This window comes from Onychostoma macrolepis, chromosome 11 (genome assembly GCF_012432095.1).
Source record: "Onychostoma macrolepis isolate SWU-2019 chromosome 11, ASM1243209v1, whole genome shotgun sequence".
NCBI classification, from domain to species: domain Eukaryota; kingdom Metazoa; phylum Chordata; class Actinopteri; order Cypriniformes; family Cyprinidae; genus Onychostoma; species Onychostoma macrolepis.
Genome location: NC_081165.1, coordinates 4,998,006 through 5,017,765, shown reverse-complemented (window position 1 = coordinate 5,017,765; position 19,760 = coordinate 4,998,006). Strand labels below are relative to the sequence as shown.

The following is a 19,760-nucleotide window of genomic DNA, read 5'->3' as shown; positions in this document are numbered from 1 at the left end:
ACCAATCAGAATCTCATCTCCCATTCCCTTTAAATGTGAGTTGTGCTTGCACCACTGCGGAATCGCTATTTACATGACGGAATTTGCAAGAGCAAAGACTGAACGTTTCTCCAGAGAGGAAACGGATCTGCTCATGCGCAAGGTTAAAGCGCAGGAGCAGACCATCTACAGGACAATCTTTTACATTGTAATCCTTTCATTTTTAATACTTGGCATGTTTGTGTGCTGCTGCGTGTCTCTGTGTGTGTAATAAGCAGAGTGTACACGCGTTGTGCACCAGCGTATAGGTGCATATTACTAATGCTCCCTATAAACATATACACTGTATATATTTTTTAAAATACTGTGCCATTGACTTTAGATCAGGTTTTAGCTGGTCAATGGCGCAATCGTTTTCAGTTGCCTCGAAAAGCAACACACCAACAATGTGCCTGATCACACCTTGTTTTCAGACCAGCATGCCTATGGGTCAACAGATGGGCGCAAGTGCATTTGCTATTTAAACAACGTGGCGCTGGACATGAAAATGATAAGTGCACTGGGCTGAAACTAGTAAAAAAACACTTGCGTCACACCTGGCGTTGCATTGCGCTGGGTATATGATAGGGCCCAATATGTCATAACTAACAGTTGATCACTATGCTAAATGATTTCCATCAGCTTTTCTATGAATTGAAATGTGTGCGTAGGATTTTGGGTAAACTAAAGATGTGAAGGATACACTTGATGCATCTTTTAAAATATGCTGAATGAAGGGCACAAAATGGAGGCTTTATCATTCAAATTGAAATGGCCATTGATGCTTGATGTTGTGACAGCCAAAACATGTAGCCTTACTAGAGTACATGGCCTTCTTTCTTCTATTTTGTGAAAGCAACAAGCAATCTGTGACATTTGCTGCCCACCAATGGATACTGCAATTACTGGAGACAGACTCAGGCCTGTGCGCAGATGCACATGTCTGTATTTTTGAAAAACTTTGACTGTATGTGGACAGTCTGTGCTGACTCTTGGTGAAAAAAATATGTCATGCACACTGTGCTTGAGACAACATAATAAAAAACAGTGGAAGTATTTTCAAGGCTTTAGATGCTTCTTTTGTATTGTGGAACAGTTCCCATTAATACTTTAATTTTGACTTCTTTGAATATCATAATAAATAAAATCAAATTGACCACTGAATTAAAGAATGTGATGAACAAAGACAAACAAAACACACTATACCAAATGACAGCACTCTGCTGAAGGTCTACAGATTGTATGCTCCCAATAAATCACGGCTCTAGACTGGAAGACGTGGGCTTTATAACAGAAGAGTTATACTGCAGGAAAGAAAAAAAGTAAAAGACAAAAAAAAAAAAAAAAACACAATACAAGGCAAGGCTTGGCACCTCTGTTCCTGGTGAACCACTGTTCTGCTGATTTTATTTCTAACTCTTAATAAAAGACACCTGCCTGTAATTTTTAGTAATCCCAAAGACTTTGATTAGATCGTTTGTGTATAAGATTACGGAGCTACCGAAAAATCTGTGGCATAGTGGACTTCCAGGAACAGTGTTTCGCCACCTTGAGGCAGGGAAGGTACAAGCAGATTTTAAGGTACAAACAGATCTGAGATCTCCATAGTAAATCCTTTTTTAAAGGTTATGCTCATACACAATTTTTCTGATCATTTAGAATAAGCATCCAAACCCAGGAAAGCCTTATCATGGAGCAAAGTGTCATGCATACCTGCCAGACAACGATGAAGGAAATGAAGTGCTCGGACTGCTGCAGAGGGCTTTTAAACAGAAACTGATCTTTACCGTTGGGACTTCAACAATTTCCGGTTTAGACAATTCTGTCATCTGGAATGATATTCATCATAAGACCAACACACTTGGCGGGCCTCTAAAGTATAAGTTCATTTAAAATCTGCTTTCAATACTCCATGTCCTACAAAACCAAACATTTAAAATATTACTGTATTTGAACTTTGTTGTATTTTTCACTCTCTGTACTTCATAATTGTATAGTTATGGCTATCCAGACCCTGACTACCTGAGGAAAGTGAAAGATGAGTTAAAGGCCAAAGGCATTAAAGAAGAGACAACAAGACTGGAAAGCCAATTCAAGGACAAACTTCAGAAGAATGTGTTTGATGAAAAGATGAAGAAACTGCTTGGTTACTCAGGTAACATTCCACACTCAAAGGGAATCAGATTGAATCAGACGCCTGATTATGGTCCAGGAGCAGTGGGTGGAGCAGGACGGGATGAGGGAGTGAACTTTAGAGTGCGAGGCGAAACAGATACTGGTTTCAATGAACAATCAAAAAATGATTCTAAACATGACAGTAAAGGTGCTCATGCTGAAGAGGAGACGTGCCCTATTTGTATGGACAACTTCACTGACAAGATAAAACTGAAATGTGGGCATGAATTCTGTCAGGAATGTATAAGAATGTCAGTGGAGAGTCTGGGATCCATCTGTCCTGTGTGTAAGGAAGTGTTTGGGAAATTGGAGGGAAACCAACCGGATGGAAATATGTATGTAACAATGAGCAGATTGAGTCTCCCTGGATATCCACACTGTGGCACTATTGAAATCACCTACAACATACCCAGTGGTATTCAAACGGTAAGAAACTGAATTCACCTTCTTTTTAGCACATCATATTGTTTAATTCCACATAACACAGGCGTTGCAAAAGACAAAATCTGTGCTGTTGAGCCTGTTGAAAACAAAACAAACAAACAAAATAATGTATTTTATTGTGGGATTTAGGTCTGAGGTATATGTAGTTTTTCTGCATGCCATTATGTCTTGCTAACACTGTGAAAGACAAAGAAGTACTGTCGTGGGGTTACTTTTAATTTTTGAATTGCTCCGTGATCCTCATGCCTGTGACCCAAAAACCGTTCAAAGTCTGCTATGATAAAGGACATCTCAATTGTCTAACTACACTGTGAGGCTTACTAAGTGTGCTTAACTGAGGAGACAACAGGTACAGTATATCCTGTGTTGAAGTTGTTTTGTCAAAACACCTGATATGCATAAATTCTCCACCTCCATCTCGTGTATTACAATACAGTAATTTTAGTCCATATTTTACCTTTGCAGTGTAGATAAACCATAAATATTTAATATTCAACCAGGGTAGCTTTTTTGTATTAATATTTATTATGAATTTCTTAATTAACCAAACTTCAACAGCACACTAATATGCCATTTACAAAGTCATCCTTCAGTTTCTCAGTCCATCTGTCATTTTCTTACATCCTATCCTTGAGTCATAGTTGGGAAGAGCTAGGAGGCAAGGAAAGGAAGCAAGAAAAGAAAACAATGCACAGTTTAAGAAATAAAACACTCTGGGTTACCATAAGCCATTTAACAAAGCACTCCTCAAAATGCCCATCCACTGTCTTTTAACAATATGATTCTTCTTTATGCTTTGTGTAATTTGTAATTTGTACTGTGCTTGAGAAAACACAGAAGACACCAGAAGTAGACTTTGTGGTTTAGATTCTGTAGTATGAAAAAGTTCCAATCCTTAAAATATAACTCCCAGACAGCAACATAGTTTTGGCCCAGATCCAGCCCACATCTGGCCCGTGTGAAATCCATGCAGGCCAGATGTGGGCCGGATCTGGGCCGACACTGCTTGCTGTCTGAGTGTAGGCTAGGGCTGTGCAATTAATCGAATTCGATTATCATGCGCATCTCGTCCGTAAAGCCACGTCAGGAACCTAGGTGTGCTGTTCGATAGCAATCTGTCATTTGAAAGCCATGTTTCTAGCATCTGTAAAACTGCATTTTTTCATCTCAAAAGCATATCTAAATTGCGACCAATGCTCTCAACGTCAAATGCAGAAATGTTAATTCATGCGTTTATGACCTCAAGGTTAGACTATTGTAATGCTTTATTGGGTGGTTGTTCTGCACGCTTGATCAACAAACTACAGTTGGTCCAAAATGCAGCAGCTAGAGTCCTTACTAGAACCAGGAAATATGACCATATTAGCCCGGTTCTGTCAACACTGCACTGGCTCCCTATCAAGCATTGGATAGATTTTAAAATCTTGTTAATTACTTATAAAGCCCTGAATGGTTTAGCTCCTCAGTACTTGAGCGAGCTCTTATCGCATTATAGTCCTCCACGTCCGCTGCGTTCTCAAAACTCTGGCCGTTTGATAATACCTAGAATATCAAAATCGACTGCGGGCGGCAGATCCTTTTCCTATTTAGCACCCAAACTCTGGAACAGTCTACCTAACACTGTTCGGGAGGCAGACACACTCTGTCAGTTTAAATCTAGATTAAAGACCCATCTCTTTAGCCTGGCTTACACATAACACATTAATACGCTTCTATTATTCAAATCCGTTAAAGTTGTTAGGCTGCATTAATTAGATCAACCGAACCGAACACTCCCCATAACACACGATGTACTCGTTACATCGTAAGTTGAATGGCATCTGCGCTAATGTTTGTCTGTTTTTTCCTAGTCTGTTTCTCGGTCCGTGTCCGATCAGATGGTGGGTCGGCGCCGGAGGTGACGCTCTGCGGCCCTGATCGTCGGCGGAGACCAGGACGCCCGGATGACCCCAGAGATATATCCCCAGATATATCAACCAAAAATAACAAAATAACTAAAATATAATAAAATACCTAACTACATAATACTACTATTGTTAGAAATTGCAACAAAATTAAAATAGAAATAGAAACTTTTGAACTGCGGGTTTCGTCTGGTCAGAGGAGAACTGGCCCCGACTGAGCCTGGTTTCTCCCAAGGTTTTTCTCCATTATGTCTCAGAGGAGTTTTGGTTCCTTGCCGCTGTCGCCTCTGGCTTGCTCAGTTGGGGACACTTAATTTCTAGCGATTATCGCCGATTTGATTGCACAGATACTATTTAAACTAAACTGAGCTAGACAATGACATCTCTGAATTCAATAATGAAATGCCTTTAACTGAAAATTGAGTGTTTAATCTTATCATTATACATTACTGACACTCTATCCTCCAATTTGATACTGTTAAGTGCTTTGACACAATCTGTATTGTAAAAGCGCTATATAAATAAAGGTGACTTGACTTGACTTGACTAAAGCCGGTTTCGTGATTAGCAGTAAATCGCCATCACCTGCTTTCAGATGGAGCAGCAGTTAATACACAGAGCCGTAGTTCACTAACAACCCAGCAGGCACAAAACAGGCACACAACATCATAAGACGTTGATATTTGGTTAAATTTCGGTTGCGACGTCGGGTGACCAAAATTCAATGTAAATTCAATGTCTAATGTCAATGTTAAATTGATGTCCAATACCAACGTCAGCTGACGTTGAGATTTTGTTGTTTTTAGGTTGTGCAACCAAAATCCAATGTTAAGTCAACGTCAAATATTGCCATTTTCAAAATTTTCATTTTCAACCAAAATGCAACGTCTGTCCGATGTCTACATAGACGTCTGGTGCCTGCTGGGAAGCTAGGCAATATCGCATTCATAATTGAAGACGAATCACCTAGCATAGCTTGTCTCCATCTGAAAGCAGGTGATGGCGATTTACTGCTAATCATGAAACTGGCTTTAGTGACGAGATGCGCATGATAATCGAATTCGAGTAATTGCACAGCCCTGCTGTAGGCTATTGTGTGTAGGCTAAAAGACCTCTTATAACTAATCCCTCATAACTAAAACTGGCTCTACATTAAATGTCTCTCATATCACACCACAGACTTACTCATTTCATACAAACACAACTGCCGGCATCTTGTGTCTCAGTTATCAGTTGTATTAAAATAACATCAGAGGCCTTCAGTATTAATATACTGTAATATGGCATTCTGTCCAGGTTTGTTTTTGCGATAATGACTGGCTAACTGCACGTTATCCCTTGCCTGTAGTAAACAAACGGTCACGAAGGCCCAGTGTATATGTTCTCATATTCTTGAAAATATATCACAATTAAAGTAGAAAAAAAAAAAACAGACTTTTATCTAGAATTATTCACAATATTTGAAGTTTCAAAAACTTTTACGGCCAAATACTGTGTCTAGACAAAACAAAACAAAACATAATATTAGGTAAAAATGAGTGACTTATCACAGAAAAAAAGTGTTATTTCTGAACCTTACATTTCTCAGACATCTGTGATCTCCTAGTAGGTACTTTTCTATTAGTATGTAAATTGTTATGCAAATTATGTAATTTTTTAAAACATATTTTGTTATGATTATTTTTAGAGTAAGCATCCAAACCCGGGAAAGCCTTTTCATGGGGCAAAGTGTCATGCATACCTGCCTGACAACAATGAAGGAAATGAAGTGCTCGGACTGCTGCACAGGGCTTTTCATCAGAAACTGATCTTTACTGTCGGGAAATCTACAACTTCTGATTTAGATAATCTCGTCACCTGGAATCATATTCATCATAAGACCAACACACACGGTGGGCCTGAAAGGTACAGTCTGCTTTTAATATCTGCCTTCAATTTTCTATCATGTTCTGCAAAACCAGTGATCCAGTAATCAAAGTATATTCTTGTATTTGTATGTTTTTCTGTCCACAGTTATGGCTATCCAGACGCTGACTACCTAAAGAGAGTGAAAGACGAGTTAAAAGCCAAAGGCATTAAATGAGATTTTGATTCACATGTCCTGAAGAAAAACTGTGTAATAGGTGCAAATTAACTAGATATCAACATTTATTATTTTAAAGTGACATTAGTTAAACAAACAAATACAATATGAGTCTGCAAAATTATTCCACCCTCTAACTCAAGGGCAGGGTTTACCAAACTTGGGTTTGTAAGTTCATGAAAAGATAATGATTATTTTGATCATAAAAATGTAAATGCAATAGGATAGCACAATTAAATTAATTAAATTGAAATGGTGTGATTATCCAATAGAAAAACTGCAGTAGACTATATGCACTACTGCAGTTACATTAAGCGTTACACAACAGGACAAAGCTATACTGATACAATCCACCTTCACTCTTATGGCATTTCAGGCTTCTGAAATTCATGACTAAAAAGTTATGTTTTATTCCAAAATCTTATGTTTGTTATAGTTAACAAACTAAATATTCACTACCAGTCAAAAGTTTTAGAATGGTAAGATTATTTTAATGTTCTCTTCTGCTCATCAAGGCTGCATTCATTTGATCCAAAATACAGCAAAAACAGTAATATTTTGAAATATTTTTACAATTTAAAATAACTGCTTTCTATTTGAATATATTTTAAAATGCAATTTATTCCTGTGATCAAAGATGACTTTTCAGCATCATTACTGCAGTCCTCAGTGTCACATGATCCTTCTAGAAATTGTTCTCATTATTTTATATTGATTAGTGTTGAAAACAGTTGTGTACATTTTTTTAAAATCTTTGATGAATATAAAGTTCAAAAGAACAGTATTTAACTGAAACAGAAAGCTTTTGTATCATAATAAAGTCTTTACTGTCACATTTGATCAATGTAATGTGTCCTTGCTGAATAAAAGTATTATTTTTGTTTTTATTTTTATAAAAACAAATACACCCCACAAGGAGTGTTGCATCCTCCTGGGCTTAAGCCAATGGTGCTTCTTTAACCACTGGCGGAACCAGGATGTTTTCATAGGGGTGGCCAGGAAGAGGCCAGCAACCAGTCTGGGGTGGTAAAATAAATAAATTGCAACAGTTCTATCATACCTAAATTGAACTCTGTACAAAGGAAAAGGAGGGGGCTGTTCTCTTTTCAATCCCCATGTGCATAAATGTGAGAAGGGCAGAAGTCAACAGCGCATAAATGCTATAATGTAAAATTAGTTATTTTATGCATTTAAATATGGTTTAATTTTCATACTTTACAAATTAACTAAAAATTAGTAATGAAAATATGATGGTATTTTTCCCCGAGTTGACTACGTTAGCGATTATAAGGTTGCCTAGCTTGTTTGGTAGATTGTTTACAGTTTTTTTTTACAGTCGTTAGGACACATTTCTCAGTACTTAAGTCATTTTTTTCAAAACTCTTCACACAGTTCTCCTAACCAAATATCAGCTTGGCACAGCAGTTAATTTCACATTCAAAATGCACTAAAACTACCAAAACATTTCATACATGTCTCAAATCAACTCATTCTTCCATAACACTAGCAAAGGCTTTCAACCAACAAACACACTTTGTCACTCATAAAACACGGACCAAAAAAAACAAACACTAACAACAGGTAGCATTATACAATGTATGCTTTTATAAAATTATTTGACAAAACAAGAACGCTACTCTCTACAGTTTATAGTTTTTTTTGTTTTTTTTTTCAACTGCACAAAATCTTTACTTGTCTCACAATGTCTGAAAGCTGACACTCAAACAGCAGAAGCACACACCAAATCTACAGAACCATACACTACTCAGTTTTCAATTTCATTAAACACTTTTTGCAAAACACAACACACAATTCTCTATGTAACACACAAAAATCTAACAGGAATTAATATTATGGCGTTTGAAAGGTGTTTGAAAATGTTTGCTTTTGAGATGCGTTTGTGATATTTTGAATGCAGTGCTTCATTTTGCAAGAGATGTGAGGCATTTTGTGTGTGCAATTCTTGGATTTGTGTGTAAAGTTTTGAAAAAAGGAGGCAAAGTTTTGAAAAAGTGTGTTAGCAGCTGAAAAAAAAAAAACCTGTCATTCACTGCAGTATGTGTTACATAGTTCATGTTTGCATACAGTACAAAATTATTCCTAAGTTCTCCCCTTTTGTATAGATGGTATTGAAATTGAAAAACTAACACCTTGTATAGGTTTTCAATATATCAAATTGATTTGATTGTATTTGTTTTTTTGTATATATTTTCTTTCCAGAATATATTTCAATATGGTACAGTATTACTGTAGAACTGTCTTATACATTTTTGTATTATGTTAGGTTTTCAACATTGTAGATCTACCAATGTGTTGGGTTTTGCTCAATATGATGTTAAAGGTAGGTAGGTGATTTCTGAAAAGCTGGTGATAGCAAGCTAGCTTTTAAAAGCAAGATCCCGCCCTTCCTGCATAATCATTCTGCAAAGTCACACCTCCTCCAAAACACATGAACGCGCACAGGCAGATGACGTATCATGTCTGCACGAACAGGGTGCAGAGGTATGCAAATACATTTTTTGACAGTTAGACAGGGCAGCCTATCATAATCTTCGGGTCGAACATTTTGATTGGACGAACATTTTATGGTCCTACGCCTTACACAGACAATATAATTACATATAAATAAATTTAGAGCACTTCACTTAGTGACTGCTATCGGGATGTAAAGAGACTTTCGACCAGCATAACAAGAAATGATTCTGAACCAAATCACCTACCCTGCCTTTAAATGGCAGATCAGTGGGGTTTGTGCAGTTGAATATCTAAATAAGAGATGTCCCCTGTCCCAGATGAAACCTCAAATTCTATGTGGAGGATGCAAAATAATTTAATAATTATAATATGACCGTGTGGTGAATCTATTAACCTAACTCATATTTAAGCACAGTCTCCATGCTATGTTCAAATGCTGTGTATACATATCCTTACAAGTACAATTTGGATGTATTATTTGTGTCCCCTACTCCATTTCATAAATTGCTCTTGAGAAATTTTATGTGTCTCAGGAATTTACGCCCATGCCTTGTGCCATTCATATCATATCAGAGTCTTTCCAGTGACAGTAAATTAAAATAATATATATAGTTAAGTTGTATATATATATATAGTTAAATCATTTTACAGAGTTAGAAATAATAACTGTTGGGATATAACTGGGAATTGTTTTTATTTTGTTTTTGTTTCCATAAAATAGTTGAATACTATACCTTAGATCTAACTCCATTTCTTAACTAAATTAATATACAATGCAGAAATGACTTCTATTTTAGCAGAGATCTGTTCAATCTATTTCTAGATACAACATGAAAGATGTTAAAGGCTAAAGGCAACCTCTTCTGTGGAAGAGCCTTTAATATCCTCCTCCACATCGACATCTAGTGGTGAATGTAAGCATACACAAGATATTATTATTTTTTAAATCCATAAAATTATTTAAAAAATTTGCCATTATGTTTATAAACTATTACTAAATGGCATTTTCACAAGTTATTAATATTAACAAAGTGAACCACTTTACTGGTGGTATTTACTACCATTCAGTTAATTTAATATTTGATAAAAAATACTTAAAAATAATTTGTTTTTTTACTGTTCTGCTGACTTAATAGCATGTTTTGATCTAAATTTGTATTATTGTATACTTATCCTGAACATTATTTTTTTTAAATCAAGGACTTGTCATAGGACTCGGACAAGAAGAATGACAATTAATATTGAGATTTATTGACAGTAACTGAGCAACAGGAAATGGCAGATAAGTGGATAGATGAATGAGACTTCTGGAGCAAAGTCAAACTTGGTAATGATAATTTTCAAGTCTTACAGGCAGCAGAAGATCATGGATGGAAGACGGACGGCAGGATAGATGCACACACCTCATAGCTTTGGTAAGTGATACACACAGGAACAACAGGGAGACATAATACGAACAAATGCTGGAGTAATATTTGGAGAATATCATAGATACATACTCCACTTTGTAGAAACGAGGCTGGATGCTGAACTGGTGTGAGGTGTGTGCTTTTATGAGATGCTGTTAATGAGGCTAACGGATAACAGGTGCGAGTGATTGCTGAAAGCGTGCAGGTGAACAGAAGGAGGGATGATGGGAAATGCAGTGTTTGACGGTGACTGAGCTGGTGACTATGACAGGACCACGCAAGTGTTAGCTATAAAGCTAATTTAGTCTATTTTGATCTTCAGTCTTTCTGCAGGATGATGTTATATAAAAAGTAAACCAGTACAATACATTAAAAAAGTTGATCTTTAGTCATCTCAGTCATCAACAAACCTCAAGTCATTCATCTGCATGCACGTGTGTGTGCTCCTCCAGATCTGTCAACAAAAAACTCTATATTAACCATGTGATTTGCAGTATCATACTTACATGGTCATTGATTGCTCTCCTAATGTAAAGTTGTTAATAAACACCTTGTTTAAACTTTTTTTTAACCTTATTGCTTGGTCATTTCAGTTTAAGTCTGTATGTGACACAGCATTTGTACTTTTGTTTTCTGTGAGCATAAAATTTAACAGCAGCCAAATATAATTAAGATTGCACCATCATAGAATCTATAATCATACAGTACCTACATATTAAAGTGCTCAGCAATATTTATTGCCTCTGCTTTAAATAGGATATCTCATGTGTGAAAGTACTTTCTCACGAAAAAGTGCATGCTCACATTAAGAAAACGACAATCTAATGTAATGCTTTGTTCAATGCTGCAGTAAGTTCGATATAAATTTGTTCTTTTGTCTTAAAATGAGTATACAGTAAGTAACTGTATCATTTGCATTTGAATCTGAACCTCTGGACAAACCTAGAGTGAATCATTAATATATAAACCAAATAGAGTTGGCCGGTCCAAGGAATGGTACCTGTGGGACAACAATTGTACAGTCTCTTTATCATTAACGGTATCAAAAGCCTTCTTTTAAAAATCAAGGAAGACAGCACTAACAACAGCTACCCTGTAAAAACTGGATTTCATTTGTTTAACAAAACAACAGTTTGCCGTCTTTCTGGAATGGTTAAGTAAGAAGAGTAATATGATTTGTAAAAAGAAATTTGTTTTGGAAAGAGTTTTGTAAAACTATATGTAGATTTATAGATTCTAGTGAGATGTGGGGAATGATTAGGAAGATGTGAGGAATTCACAAAAATAATACTTTACCAGTCTTAAATAAATTAGATAGATAGATAGATCGAACTGTCTGAATTTTTTTATTTTTTATTAGCCATTCACAAATTAAGATTACCCCACTTCTATATCTGGTGCTTGTCTGGTGCCCAAGCTAAAACTTTGAAATTATTTAGGGTAACCATGCTGCAAAGTGTTCCGTCTTTCTATATCATGAGAAAGGTTTTTAAATCAACTATGACTTATGTATTATATCGTGGAAAAGCCTAGGTATTGGTCATATCACCAATATTTTATATAGTATTTTATAAGTATTTTAAACAAGGAGTTGCTAGAAAGTCAACTCATAATGATTTAATCCCCAGTAAGCAAGTCAGAGGAAATTGTGGCAAGGAACAAAAAAAAAATATTTGGTGGTAACAGGAGAAAAAAACCTTTTGGAGAACCCAGGCTACACCGGTGAACTAGCTAAGCATTTTAAACAGTCCACTTAAACATTAAAGGGGTCATCGGATGCAAAATTCACTTTACAAGTTGTTTGAACATAAATGTGTGTTGGAAGTGTGTGTGCACATCTATCCTATAATGATAAAAATCCACCCAGTGTTTTTTTTTTAAATCCCCTTTCTCAAATCAGGCTGTTCTGAGATTCCTGTCAGAATGACTTAGTTCTGTACAGGCCCCTCCCACGATAGTTGATTGACAAGACCTTCTTACCTTAGACCCGCCCTGAGTGAGCTGTCATCCGTTCGCCATTGTGTTGACTCCGGTGCAGAGGAAGACAAGAATGTCTCCAATTAAGCGATTGAGGTGTTTGGTTGTTGGATGTAGTTGTGAATATAGCAGTCGTAATTTACTCTCGACATCTGAGCCGCTGAAGACGCAGAGGATTAACGTTACTTTCGTTTTGAAGGGAATGCGCCGATCCCTGATCTGCCTAAATGCGTCTACATGTTCGCGCGAATCATTCGTGATCCAGCTTCATCTACAGAAGAAGTGAGTATAAGTGTTTTCATGAATCTTTGCAAATCGCCTTTCCTAATAATGTGCTAGTTTGCCAATTTCTCGGCTGAAGTTTACAGTCTGCTCTTCACTCCACGGAAGAGAGGGGCAGGGCGAGCAGAGCTCATTAACATTTAAAGCGACACGGACTAAAAAACAGCTTGCTGAACACAGAGCTGATTTTGACAGGGTAAAAAACTACTATTTTAAACTACAGGTTTTTAAACTACTATTGAGAAATTTTAACCAAAGTATGTTATAGACTTTTCATTAAGACCCAAAAGAATCATATCAACTTGTGGAAAATGGGCATCCGATGACCCCTTTAATAACAAGTGTCTTGAAGACTTGTTTCTGATGTACTGAAGCAGTCCATGTGGAACACAAGAGGACGTGTAGACAGTTGTAGAGTGGCATAGGTTGTGATCTGGGGGGTATATTCCAGAAAGCAGGTTATGTGATATACCCGGGTATGTGTAAGGGTAAGTAAGCAGATAAATTCAGCGGAGGTAACTTTCAGGGTATGCAAGTAATGATATCAACTTATTCTTCAAGGGGCAGGGGGACAGTTGTCCCTCCAACTTCTCCTGCAGGACTCGAATACGCCGTTAGCGAACTTCAAATGATGCACCCACCTCTTAGAGGGCACTCTTGCCTGAGTGATAGTGGCCAGGGGCCAGATGTGGAGGTTCCAGAGTATTGGGCACGGGTGCCAAATTGGAGCCCATCACTGAGCATGAGCTCAGACTACCACGTCTGGGTGGGCCACACTCTTAAAAATAAAGGTTCCAAAAAGGTGTTTTTGCAGTGATACCATAGAAGAACCATTTTTGGTTCCCAAAAGAACCATCCAATGAACAATTCCTAAAAGAATAATTTTGAAGAACATTTTAAAAATCTAAAGAACCTTTTTTCAACTATAAAGAACCTTTTCTGCATTTCATTGATGTTCAAGGTTCTTCATAGAACCATTGATGCCAATAAAGAACCTTTATTTTTAAGAGTGCAATACCAGCAGGACCAGTGTATATATTTATATATACACAACTGTCACTCAGTTGTCCATCAGGACCAATACGCGCTTGCCCTGGATCAATGGTCGAAACCTCAGCAGGGCCAGCAATACTGTAGCAACCTAAGGTAATTGGTGCATCAGCACAGCGGAGGTCCTGTCCAGGAGCCCGGGCCTGTGTGCCCCTTTGCATATGACACCCCTGTCTGTCTTGGATGTGTCTCTTGTGACAACAACATGCTTGGATTCTTGCTCAAATGGTTCTCTGCCTGTAGAAATGCAAGGTCTTTCAGAGGGCTGAACATATGGCGACAGATAAGTGTGATGCAATGTGTGCCACAGCACCATGCCCATCTCAGTGCTTGAGTCTGAAGCCAGTGCTGAAGCAGTCTCATATGCATGGCAGTTCAACACTGACTGTGCGCGCTTGTTCATGAGACGTGCTGCATGGTGACTGAGTCCAACTTCATCCCGAGAACAGAAAAGCTCAGCACTGGGGAGAGCTTGCTCTTTTCCCATTTGACCTAAAGCCCCAACCGGGTGACGTGTCTAAGCACAAGGACCCTGTGCACACACAATAAATCTTGAGAGTGAGCTAGAATCAGCCAGTTGCAAGATGATTGAAGATGTTAATGCCCACTTCCCTTAGCAGGGCAAGGGAAACATCTGTGACTTTCATGAAGGTGCAAGGTGAGAGGGGCAGCCCAAAACAGAGGACCTCCCTGCTAAAAAAAATAATCCAGCATAAACCAGCATGACTTGCATGCTGATCCAAGCTGGTTTATGCTGGTTAGTGTTGGTCCGGGTTGGTTTATGCTGACATAATGCTGGTATAGTGCTGGTCTACCTGGTGGACCAACATATCTATGAAGTTTTCATGCAAAATGGAGCTGGTGAAGCTGGTTCATCAGCATGGTTTTGTGGGGTTGAGTGTGAATACCCTGCAAACATGCACCTGCTGGACCCATGCTGGCTTTTTGCGGGCACAGAGGACTGGGGCCAGCCCGCACCAAACCTAATCAGGCCTAGTGCAGGCTTGCCCAGGCGAAGCCCACAGCTTTGGGCTCACTGTGGGCTCTCTGTGAACAGCCCATACTATGGGACTGGCCACATTAATCCAATGATGGCCCAGTGTGGGCCAGCCCGTTTGGGCCCAGAGCAACTTTTGTACCTTTGGGCCCATGCAGGTTTTTGTGTAGGCAGCCCTGTAATGCAACTAGGAGAATACAAACAACATTGACTGGCCATTCTTTAGCCACTCAATTGAAATAGAATGGTTCAAACCAAAAGACACCTTTTCAGAACCTGTTGTTTCAAATAGGCCAGTGATCCACAAATCTGGCTCACGAGATACACTTTCCTGCAGAGTTTAGTTCTAACCTTAATCAAACACACCTGAGCATGCTAATCAATGTCTTTAGGATCATTAGAAAATCACAGTTGGGTGAGTTTGATAAAAGTTGGAACTAAACTCTGCAGTAAAGTGGGTCTCACGTCACGAGTCATATTTGAGGTGCAACAGACATGAGCCTGTTAATAATAATTTTGTGGGCAGTTTTTTCCCTTACCACTAGGGGTGCTAGGGTGTTTTAGGTTTCCTTATGTAAAGCCATGTGGGTAGAGGGAGTAGCAATAACAAGCAGCAGTAGCCAGCATGGCTCACCTGCTGAGTACATTGTGCTGTGTCCTGGTTGGGAAATGGGTCATTTCAAGCCCAGTCTAAAGTAAAGAGTTTATGTTTTTTTGCAGAGATGTTGCATGTATGTATGACCTATGTTTGGATTGATGCTAAGAGTTTAAGGCAGTGTATTTGTATGCATTTTAGAAGGACTCCTTATTGGTGAGGTCACCACATCATGGTCCAGTTTGAGTATGGATTTAAAGTTATTTTCGACGTGAGACCATAGTCTGGACTATTTTTGACTGTTCCTGGTTAGGAAGAGTCTAGTGTTTGAGAGCTGTGGCATGTTTTCATTACAAGAGTTTGGATTATTCATTTTCTATCAGTAACTTCTAGGGCTGGGCGATATATCGCATGCGAAATGCATGCGCATCTCGTCAGTGAAGCCGGTTCCTTGGTTAGTGGTAAATCTCCATCACCTGTCTTCAAATGGAGCGGCATTTAATACACAGAGCCGTAGATCACTGACAAGCTACGCAATATCGCGTTCATTATCGAAGGCGATTCTGCGATAATGAACGCGATATTGCGCAGCTTGTCAGTGAACTACGGCTCTGTGTATGAAATGCCGCTCCATTTGAAGACAGGTGATGGAGATTTACCACTAATCAAGGAACCGGCTTCACTGACAAGATACGCATGCATTTCGCATGCGATATATCGCCCAGCCCTAGTAACTTCAGCTATGGACAGTGTTTGGACATTCATGCACTACAGATAACACTTTTGCACACATCAACTTTCACATGACGAAATCTTACATTGCTTTGTTTGCTTCCTTTTAGTTTTTTTGTTCTTTTATGTATTTACATTTTTTGGCTATATGTAGCTGTATTAACCTGAATTGAATGTTTTCTATTTTGTATTTAATCAATTGATTTGAAATCCCTTAGACTACTGTACAATTTTGACAATACAGTCATTAGTTATGTGATGACTGCATCCATTTCAGATGTATAATAACTGTTTTTCCCAAAGACTTAAGTTACAGTAGCTGAAAAGTATTGATAGTGAAACAGATGTATTGTTGTTGATTAAAAGCGCGGGCCCTGTGTGGGCCTAGTGAGGGCTGCCCATGCAGGGCCAGCACTAAGAGGCCAACGTTTTGCCAATGAGCAGCCAGCTGGGGGCCCGTAAAGGGCCACCGCAGGCTTGTTTGCAGGGTAGGCCACTTGTCTATTTGCAAGCAGGGTTTTGGGGACAAGCACTGTTTTTGCTCGCATATTTCTATATTTAGCAGATAAATGGTGTAAAGGAAAACTATATTTAAAGTGTATTTAAAGTATATTTAAAATAGCTTGTGTACATGGCAAAACAAAACATTTAGTGATATGAAAACCAATAAAAATGCCAAATAAAATCATAATTATAAGCTCTTTTGATGGTACAGTTAATAATAACGTGTAATTAATGCTGTTTTGGGAATTGTTTAAGCATCCTCTGGTGAGATATCATTGTTAATTTCATAAAAGGCTGTGTGGCTGTAAGTCAGTTGTATTTCTGCTCATCTCTGCTCTTATTTTCTGTTTTCCTCTGATCTTCAGTGATTCTGTTCGTCAACCGTAGTTGTTATCACTAAGAGTCAATCATCACTTGTAGCCTGAATCTACTTTATTTCACTAACTACAACACTGTTTCGGTGTTACTTTTATTTTCTATATATTGGGACCATATGAAAACTGAGCAGTGTTTGTTCAACAGTTTAATAGCATTTTACTGTGTAAGCATGTAATCAGCAACACGCATATTTCTTAATTAAATAATTTATTAAAATTAATTTGGAAAATTGTCTTGGGCTTTATCTAACTTCAAACACACAATAAGAAATGTTCTATATAACCCGTATGCAAGTTTTGTTGGAATCATACCAGCGCACACAAACACATGCTGGTTCACCAATATACCAGCATCCCAAACTGCAAAACATACCTTATGCTCGTCCACCAGCTCATGTCCGCTTCCTCCCGTGCTTGTCCCGGCCTGCACATCTTATCCCATAAGAACCCAGATCAATTTCTACGTATAAGAAAATTATGGGGCATATAAAACAGACCAAATGGACCTCTTATAACATGTTTCTGCAGTTGTTTTTGAAATACAACCCCTCCTTGTGAAAGATCTGTAATGTTACATATATATGACATTGGGCGTTTATGATAAATTTCTAATGTTGCATATATGTTACATTGGGTGTTTATTTCTCAGAGAAGAAAAGTACATTTTATCAGTTTTTTTTGCTTTTCCACAACATATTTCAAAACCACATAACTGTGACCATTACATTTTACAACAACTCTTTTGTAACATATCAAAATTCTACATTTCAGGTATTTTTTTCACAACTTGAAAATGTGCAGACTGAATAAAAATAAATAACTACCTCACACTGGAGGTCAACATGTTAAATATGCATGTAGATTTAGTCTGCACACATTGTCACATGACTGAACCTGGGTGTTCATTATATGTCACTTGGGGACTTCCTGAGTTGAAAGTGAGGGATAATGCTTTAAAAGGACCTTTCCAGATAATCACCATTGTTTGTGACACCCGCGTCACCGTGGGTTCTTGACTGGTGACCGGCAATGCAGGATTTTTCAGCAGGGCTTATACTGATATGCCTGACACTCAAAAGCAAACCTAAGCAATGTTTAGTGGTAGACTAATGCAACCCCCTTTTGGGGTTCTTGGCACTGGTCTGGTAAACAGGCTGCATTGCTTTCCCGCAGGCAGCTTGACACTTTAGCTTGGCTTTACCTCCTCTATCCACTGGGTGGCAGTATCAGATACTATGAGTTTCACACCAATACCATAACAAGATATATTCCAGAGGTTCAGACAGTTATATAACACTTAAGAAGTAAAACCTACCTTTATACAGATGTTTATTTCATTGCTGTATAATAGGTGAAGATCACATAACACAGGCCTGCAACGATTACAACAGTTTATTTTATAATTTTTTTAAAGGGTCATTAACATTGAACTGACTTCAAAGGCACTTCCTCACTTTTTGTTGATCTTGTCGACCCTTCATCCTGTTTTGACAAGGACTCACAAAAGCCTAACTCAGGGAGACAGGTAGCACTTTCCAAAAACAACAACTCCGAGGGAGTTTAAAGTTGTTGAGACAAAGAGTGCATTGTGCATTTTGTCATGCCTGAAACATCTCACAGTTTGTAGTCAAATAAGGGCGATAGAACACAGTGTACTCATAACAGCGCTATGAACTATATGCCTGTAAAATGGTACGAAAATACTGATTATTTTTTAACAAAAAACATCTCAAATGTTCGTCCCAAATTTTAGTATGCAATTAAGGACTGGATTTTCACTGGATTAAGATTCAGCTAATTCTAATGTATAATATTGAAATTTATTGTATTACAGAATGTACTAGATTATAGTCGCACTACAATATTAGCATTTAAGTGAATGTTTTGAGTAAATGTTATAAATCGACTTAAGAGAATATGCTGATTCAGATGACATGGCACTTTTTAAGGTAAGTCACATGTATGATAAAATACATTTATGAGACAGCTGTATCTCAAGCTGTTCGTCTTGCCCAGTATTTATGCCAGAGTGCAAATTTGCTCACTATTTTGCATTCCCTTCTTCACCATAACTGCCATTCATTAAGGCTGTGAATGAAAATGAGTGAGTGTTTCAGGATGAATGTCTGGAATGTTGCGATGACAGAAAAGTGATACAAACAGTGAAACACCCCAGTGCTGTTACACTGTATTTCAGGTACACTGTATGGAGCACACTCAGATTTGAGGACCAACAGTTATATGTATGAATGAATGAGTAAATAAATAAAGAATAATGAGGAAAGGTCCAAGGTTATAACATTGTAACAAGTGGTTGTTTTCATTTGTGATGGTTCCTCACTCTCCACTTTCTGATGAAGCATCGCTCAGTGGTCCGGTCATGAGCAGGGGGCAGTGAGGACGAGTCCTGGGGAATCAGACACATGTTACTGTGCAGAAATGAATGCAGAAACTTCATACCGTGCTACATATCATTTTTCACCGATGTGCTTCAAATGATTTCTAATGGCTTAATGTTGATGGTTCTTATGTAATCTGACTCATGCACTCTCAGAAAGAAAGGTACAAAAGAGTTTGTGCTTCAAAGAACAAATTTGTCCCTTTCCAGTAAATGTGTGTTAGAAATCTGCACACTGGAAAACCTTTCAAATCATTTTGTAGCCGCCTTTTATGGTTATGGTTAATATTCCTGTTTTACATGTTTACATAAAGGCACTAAGCCCAAGACATCTTTAAAT

General features: G+C 38.0%; 1 protein-coding gene across 2 annotated transcripts in view; it reads left to right on the top strand.

The window, feature by feature from the left end:
* Positions 1-7,457, top strand: part of dtx3lb.3 (deltex E3 ubiquitin ligase 3L b, tandem duplicate 3) — a 28,072-nt gene extending 20,615 nt beyond the window's left edge. For both annotated transcript variants that reach the window (XM_058792475.1, XM_058792476.1), the window contains 4 exons: positions 1,678-1,895; positions 2,016-2,619; positions 6,229-6,446; positions 6,555-7,457. In XM_058792475.1, coding sequence (XP_058648458.1) covers positions 1,678-1,895; positions 2,016-2,619; positions 6,229-6,446; positions 6,555-6,624 — 1,110 coding nt within the window. In that variant the 3' untranslated portion in view covers positions 6,625-7,457. The remainder of the gene's footprint in view (positions 1-1,677; positions 1,896-2,015; positions 2,620-6,228; positions 6,447-6,554) is intronic.
* The last annotated feature ends 12,303 nt before the right edge of the window (positions 7,458-19,760 follow it).